Source organism: Halyomorpha halys, unplaced genomic scaffold (genome assembly GCF_000696795.3).
Source record: "Halyomorpha halys isolate HHAL.00 unplaced genomic scaffold, Hhal_1.1 Scaffold602.1, whole genome shotgun sequence".
NCBI lineage: Eukaryota > Metazoa > Arthropoda > Insecta > Hemiptera > Pentatomidae > Halyomorpha > Halyomorpha halys.
The window spans coordinates 60,007-68,284 of record NW_027105306.1 but is presented as its reverse complement, the minus strand read 5'-3'; the positions used below and the strand labels follow the sequence as shown (position 1 = coordinate 68,284).

Below are 8,278 nucleotides of genomic sequence, written 5' to 3'. Positions count from 1 at the left end.
TAATTTATACGACGTTAACGGTAAACTATTTAATGCATTTTAATTTCTGATTTAATTTAAAATTTTCTAGATGAGCTATAACTTAGACCGAGGGCTAATGAAGGAAGGTGTAGAGTACACAAGAAGACAATGGCATTGGCCAAGATTGGCGAGCCATCCGTCAACCAGTTTCAATAGTATTGGCCTCATTGGGCCAATATACGGCTCAATGACTGACAAATTGATCTATAGTACGTCAGTTCTTCTCTCTCCCCTCTCCCTCTTATCTTCTTTCAATAAAAATACTATCTCTTCTTAATACCAATATACAATCTTATTTTCTATTTGAATACTATCGTGAAATATTCATTTTACAATACAATTTTTTTTTACGATAAACGCAAAAAATAATTATGTTAATGTAATATATTTTTTTTATTATGCTTACATTTTCCATTCAGAACTTATATAGCCTCATAGTAAGAATGTCAGATTCATTTCTCGGAGTCGCTGCAAAATAAATATTGTCTGAGACCCAGGTTGGAATCGAACCCACAACATTCTGATTCAAGGGTTCTAGGACAATCACTCCAGCGTAATGAGAAAAATAAGGTTTTCAAATATGTAATATAATATTATTCGACTTAAAACGGACTCGAAGTGGCAATTATATAAACAAATTCAAATACTAACGAATCATATAGTAATTATAAAAGTAATATAAAACGGAATGATTCCACTGTAATGTTAATATTAATGTTTGGGCATAAACGATCGAACTATTAATCAGATTTTGATGATTTTTTTTAGCGATTCTGAAGGCTGGAACGACTATCTAGATTGTCTCTTATCAGTTTCACCTGATTCCATACAATACTTTCGCTAACGAAATCACATTTTCCTAAGCACACCTATATTTGCAACACAGATCTGATTTCGCCCTCATTTCGGAGGATAATTGAAAATTAGTCTATAAATAATCCCATATTATTTATAAAATAATTAACACTATTTCATGGCTAAAACCATGACCAATGATCATTATGAATACTGTCGAAAGTGTAAAACTAACAACTGATGAATTAAAGTTCTAAGCATGGTACAAATTTAATAAAGAAGTCACTCACATTTATGTAAACACTTTGATGTCATTACCAATTTCTGCAACCCGAAACAGAATTTTTGGATTCTGATAGAATCTAAATCCCCACGATTCCCAAACAAATAAAAAGGGTGGAGGTGTTGTTTCATCTATAAATATTAACTGACACAGAGAGAAATCAAAACCTCTTCCACTCTGAAACCCTCATACCATTTTCCAGCTTTTTCCTGGATTAAATATATCGGACTAAAGAAACCTGCAATTAATCAATCATGTTTGATTGATACACGAGGATTATCAATAAATAACCACTATTTCATGGTTTACAACCATGACCAACGATCATTAAGAATACTGTCGAAAGTGTAAAATTAACAACTGATTAATTAAAGATCTAAGCATGGTACAAATTAAATTAAGAAGTCACTCATATTTATGTAAACACTTTGATGTCATTACCAATTCCTGCAACCCGAAAAAGAATTTTCAGATTCGTATAAAATCTAAACTCCCTCGATTCCCTCAATGTATATAGATGTCGCGAAGAATAATATTGTAACTTTCATAGTTACCTGAGATGAGATGGATTTGTATAGTTTTCTATAGAGATTATAGGCTTTTGTACAAGAAATAGGTCTACAAGAGCTACAAAGTACCTCTTGTAGGTCGTGGGGACGTAGACGGGGGTGGTGGAGCTCGAGGTAGCTGGAGTGGGGGTGGCGGAGGTGCTGAGCTTGGAGGAGCTCGAAGCGCTTCTTGAACTGCTGGTGGACATCGCCCGGGTGCTGCTGGGATCGGATCTTCCGCCTCGCCTGTCTGCTCGCCAAGCTGGCTCCCCCCGCTGCGGCGTACATACCCTTCGGGCATTACTCTCTGCAAAAATAAAATAAATAACATTATTAAATGAAGAGCAATAATAACAATCATAATACACTAAAAGGTAAACGATGGAATGCATGCTTCTGTATTTTTTTATTTACGATTGTTTGGGCTATTCGACTACCGAGGTCATAGGTTGTGTTACAAAATACATTTGAAAATTACAAGAATTAAAATAAAAAAATTAATTGTTTTAAGAAATGAAAACAATTCCATTTTCCAAGATGTCTGCATTACTTGTCCCCGGTCCCACCATCATACTGTTCAGTTTCATATGCACAGCACTCCGTCAGGATGTGCAGTAGCAATAAATGTACTCCGCAAGAATTACATTCACGCCTGTTTTTATCTGAATTATTCAAAGATAATGAAAGGTACGTAGAAAAGGCACATTTATTACACTTTTATAATACTACAACTAATATATTTTGATATTTTTTTTAATATTTCAGAAATGCAGTTAAAGAGAAAAATAAGTTTGCAGAACTTTAGAATAAGTTATAGTTTCAGTTTTTTTTATCCCATTGGTATTAAAATGATTTGATTGGAATTTCGAGTTTGTTTTCTTTTCCTACCTAGTCTTTCATAGCGTTCAGTAAAAATACGACATTTGACACTCTATTTGTATCAACTGATAATAGAGGGATTCTTCCATTTGCCAACTTCAACCAGAAAGGTTCTGCCACTGTCCTACTAGAACCAAATTGGTTCCACCGCCAGAAAATAGTCAAGAACCACTATTGTAGTCTCCACTGGCATTAAGTATGACTGCATACTTATCCGGTATCCCTTGGAGTCCTGCTTTGCTATTTGCATGGAGACCAAGGAAAAGCTTGATTGTATATCGGTGTCTGTTGAAATTATTTTGTTTTTATTTAAATTTAATTACAATATCTTGTTTATAATTCCTTCTATTATCATTTGATTAATATTTATCGTTATATTGATATTTTTTCTACAGTACTGGTATTGGTAACTGTTATTATTTTATTTTTTTAGAACTATTATTGTTATTTAATTTTCTTTACTTCATCTTTCTTTAGTTTAGTACCTCACTATACACATATTGTATGAATGAATACTTATAGCCCTTAATTGAAGAACTATGTATTATTATTTTCCAATAAAGAATAATTAGTAAATAGATTATACCTATAAAACTATGCTTAAAGGTTTCCTAAAAAAATGTGTATCTAGATAATGTTTTAACTTGGACTGATAGTTTCTGAAATTAGCGCGTTCAAACGAATAAATTCTTCAGCTTTATTCATTAGCTGGTAGATTTTATTATTACTGAACCTTCCGGAGATCTTGACGATGAAGAAGTAAAAATTTGGTAAATATTGATCAGTCACTTAGTTTTCGCAGGTAGCGGTTACAAACGAAAAACTGCCTGTCCAATAATATAGCTTCATAATATTATTTTAATTTATCTAATTAACCTGTACAAAACATATTTGTTATTTCAAAGAAATACAAATAACAAAATTACGATATCAATAACGTTAAAAATATTTCAATAAGCATTTGCGCATTCGTTTAGAATATATATTTTGATTTTAAATGTAGGTTATTTTCTTTTTTTATAAAGAAAAACAGTATATTTGATTGAAATAAAAAAGAAAAATTTATTTTCCTTAAACCAACACATCACAAAGTGCAGGCTCAAGAACATTAAATCAAGGAAGGATACAAGGAGCATGACTAGAAGACAAGTAGGTGATACCTAAAACGTTACTACTCCCAAGTAGGATTGAAATTTGATCATATTGACAAGACCAAATCCGATTTTGGCAGATTGGCCAACAGTTTTAACTAGCTATTAGGCTCCAATATCCCATATCGAACGATCCGAAATTGCCTTTGGAAAGTTGGTACCCATAACCCTTTCCTGAGGGGCCCCCCATCAGTGGCGAGAGGCTTTCATACAGAAAAGCGAAGTTTACAAGTATATCTGAATTTTGCTTTAGAAACTATTTTCAACGTCAAATCATTTTTGACAAACTAGCAATTTTTTTTTATATCTTTCAATTTTTTTTTTTTTGCACCTGTAAATGTACATTTACAACCAGGAAATGAGATGTTCTATCCGTGGCATGAGGGAGATAGCACCCAGTAGTGCATCTTTCTGACGTTAAGTAAATTATTTTATTACATTAGGAGGTCCCGCCAACTCCTCTTCAGCCTACGCCGAGTTACGTCAGAAATGTCATGTGATGCCATCTACCATCATTATAAATTTATTGAAATGCAAATACACTGACGGGTCAACTACAGGAGCAAATAAAATTGCCTGTTCCAACTTTCAGCATCTGCTTATACTCTACCAATTTTGATGGAGAGGTAGCTGCTATTACTTTGGCTTTAGAAAAGCTGACTGTCTCCAGCGAAAGAAGATAGTACTGCTGTCTGGACATTTGGACATCCCTCGGCTAACGCTGGAATTCTAGCATGCCGGAAAACTATGGAAAGTCGAAGAGAAATACTTAAAGTATTGGTGATGCAATGGATTCCAGCCCATTGCGGTGTACATGGAAATAAAGAGGCGGATCGACTTGCACGGTTAGGGGCTAGCCAACCACAGCCGATTTCCTATTTTCATGGACATGGCGAAAGAAATGGCCCGAAGCGCTATCGCTGAAAGAGCAGAGGAAAGGAGTAGAGGAGAATGTGGGGGCAAGAACTGGGTGGCATTGCTATACCCTAAGAAGCGCCGTCCATAGACTTTACAAAGACCTGTGGCATGCCTTAGGTTGGCCACTGGACATGACTGTCTATGGCACCACCTGAAGAGGATACGAGAGGTTGAGTCTTCCGAGTGCATCCTTTGTGGAGACAGTGGGATGACCAAGAGTGATTGAATTTCAGACAAGAGTGACGTGAATAAGGCTGAACTAGTTTATACGAAATAAAATGAAAGAAATGCCACCTTTGGCCAAGGATAAAAAATATTTCTGCCACATATGTATTACTAACGTTTTATACAACCCCGCTTTTGTCGCTAGGCAACAGCGATGACCGGAAAAGCTTCAAATTTGCGAAATATGCTCGGTTACCTGCCATAATCCATCTTTGTATTTCCGCCAATATTTGATTTTTGCAGTTGAGTTTCGCGCCCTGTATGTATTTCTAAAGCAGAATCCTTCTACACTTAGATCTTCTCTATCTCGAAATTATATACATTATGTGGGTTCTATTTTCATTTTCTAACCACTACACCAACAGCTTTTAGTAATTTAAACACAACCGTAATGGATTTTTTGCTACTCTAAGAGGTTTTAAAAACAATACTTTTTTTTTAATAACTTTATTTTTGTCTTCCTTATACATTATTGATCAGCATAACTTAATGCTTGAAAATTTGGGATACAAATTCAAGTTAAAATAGAACAATGAGAAAGATTAGTCAACAGCTAGACACTACCAAAGCAGTATCCTCTCGTTATTTAGAAAATTTACCTCCAAATTATTTCTATCACACATCATCAATCAGAAATCCATTATTTCGTTCTAAAAGTATCAATTACTGAAGATTGGTCAATGAAAGAGGTACTTCATTTAATTAAAAGAGACCGCCCTCAGTAAAATTCCATTTCCTAACCCTAAAATAATAAAATTATTTGTTGACAATTGCTGGAACTTGTCACTTATATCGTAAGATTTAAGGTCTTTTAATAAATAAAATGTTAAAAGCATTGCATTATTTAAAAAAAATGTTTTTATCTAAATTATTAACTAAGAAATTTTCGTTGTTTTTCAGACATAACTGCTGATTTCCTGGTCCCATTGACTTCGATAAAAAAAGAACTAAATATTTGCATGTCACAATAAATTATGAATGATTTAATTAAATGAATTTACGTATATAACATAAAGTATACAACCGTAAAAGTATACACGTATAGAACTGGAAAAAAAAATGTTTATAACTTAATCGTTGTCGAGAGCAAAATGCAAAAAAAAAAAAAAAGAAAAGAAAAATATGGATGAGGAATACAAATTCCTCAGAAGTTCACACACACGAGTTCAAGTGAAAGATTGCTTTATTGGAGCCTTTCTCCTTCTTTTCCCCCTATTTCCTAAATTTTATAACTCACGAGAAGTTAAAAAAAAAAAAATAGGGGAGAGAACATATACCAACTTGTACTGAAATACTACTACTTTATACTGGCTCATAATTCCTCTTATATACGTACATCCTTTATGTTTATTTACTAGAGTACTTATGACTAAGACTGAAAGTACGTCTTGCTTACACGATAAATTAATCAGGGCAACAATAGATTTTAAACTTGATAATAAAAAAAAAGAGCAATTCTTGGAAAATTACTAGAACATTAAAAAACAAGACTTTGGGAAATAACTGAAAAATGCCTTAAGACATTACATGTCCTGTTATCTTTATTGTTGCTATCGTCCTTTTTATTATTGTTATCTTAGGCCACGGGGAACCTACCTTTTGAAAATATATGTCTTTGTGAAGTATTCATAAAAGAGAGAAGATAGGGTCACACGCTATGTTCAACGTGATTCTGAATTACATTAATGTTACTACACGCAAACGTTTCTTCAAAATCCTTTTGGTAGAAATATATTATCTTCCCTATGAACTATTTAAATTTTTTTTTATGTAATGTCCGAAAGAAAGAGCGAAGTCGGTATTTACAACTGTTAAAGAAATTATCAGGGCAATCAATATTTCATACATAGATCGATTATCAGAGTGCCGTTCCTTCTTAAGAAATAATTAATGAAGAGCCAACACTTGAATATGAGCATGTGAGGTGTTTTTCTTCATACTGTAATATTCGGGAAAATTGTAAGTAAATCTTTTTATCCATGGCTTTGATGAATGTTTTTATCAGACACAATTGGAGGCGAAATTATATTTTGCAGATCCACTAAATTTATATATATCACACTAATTTCTTCTGCAGTAAATACATTTAGGAGAGGCCATTTTTTTCTTGATTCAACGATGTTCTCTAGCTCGACTGTCTCAAAAGCACAGACCTGTAAGTCTAACAATATACTAACTTATTTTAAACCGCTAAACATTTTCCAGCTGTGTTGTTCATATTTTTTAATTTTTATTAAAAAATACGTAGTTCATAAGTTTCTTTACTTTTTATGGCATGGATTAATCTTACCATTATGAAGTATTGCTGCTTTCAAGCAAAATTTCGACAAATCGATAAATGAACGCCATTCCTCTGGATGATAGTTTTCATTGATCACACTAAAACGTTCAGGAATATCATGGTAAAAGCGGAAATGATCCTTTTTGGTGAAAATTTGACTTCGTTCTTAGTTATATGTTGCCAATAAGTTCCAATGACAAGAGTTCCTATACATGTTTTACTTTAAATATTCCAGTTTCGCTTGAAAAGTAAATGTGATAGAGTATATAAGAAGGCTGATAATTATTCTGGATTAAAAATAATCCCTCCCCCCCCCCAAAAAAAAGCCTAAACTGATTTATAGGACTGTTGAACAGAGTCCATCAGGGAACATGAACTTTGAAGATAGTTCTTTTTGTACTGTTTTACACATTATCAGCTTTTAAAATATATATTTTTATATTTACTCAGGCTGTTTGTTTGGGTCTGCTATCTTTGTGGCCGTCCAGTCGGTGTCAGTATCCGGAATAGAGGATTTGTGCAGTGCTGGAGACTATCAACAAATTTGAAAAACCTCCTCGTTCGAGTGTTGTATGTATGTGACTAGTCATTGCTCTTTGTAATGAAGTATGTCGTACTATGCGTCTGATCATACTGCTCTGAAACTGTTGGAGCTTCTTGGCTGTTATTGGTCAGCAATGGTGCTCCATAGAAGAGGGCTGGTTCAGCACACTTTTATAAATCATTAATTTGAGGCGGAGGGTGAGATGAAGAGAAGTTAGCAGGTGATTAAGCCTGTAAGACTTAGTCTTAATCAGCATGATTTTCGAGTTGCAGTGCCAAGCTAGCGTCAGGTGTCTGTCAATGGTGACCCCTAGATACACTAGCTCTCTGCTGGTCTATTTTCGTGTCCTACTACTTCAAACATTTTAGGTACAGGGAGTTTATTTTTCTGAAAGAAGAAAAAATACTGCCAATCTTACGAAAAAAAATTAATCTTCGAAAAAATTTAAAATACTAAAATCGTACTGACTTTCGGGTTTCGGCACCACCGGCAGGAAATGGGCACATAACATACAAGACTTGATGTCAACGTCAATACCGTTTTATTAAAAGAATCGATTACCTTTATATAGGTATCAACACTATAAGAGCTGATATGGCCCTCTTTTAGCTCATATTGCCCTCTGACTGCTGT

At 33.9% G+C, this 8,278-nt stretch overlaps 1 protein-coding gene across 1 annotated transcript in view; it reads right to left on the bottom strand.

The window, feature by feature from the left end:
- The window catches only part of LOC106684695 (uncharacterized), a 122,681-nt gene extending 120,731 nt beyond the window's left edge, over positions 1-1,950 (bottom strand). Inside the window, exon 1 of the mRNA XM_014426923.2 lies at positions 1,738-1,950. Coding sequence (XP_014282409.1) covers positions 1,738-1,935 — 198 coding nt within the window. The 5' untranslated portion in view covers positions 1,936-1,950. The remainder of the gene's footprint in view (positions 1-1,737) is intronic.
- Between the last annotated feature and the right edge of the window lie 6,328 nt (positions 1,951-8,278).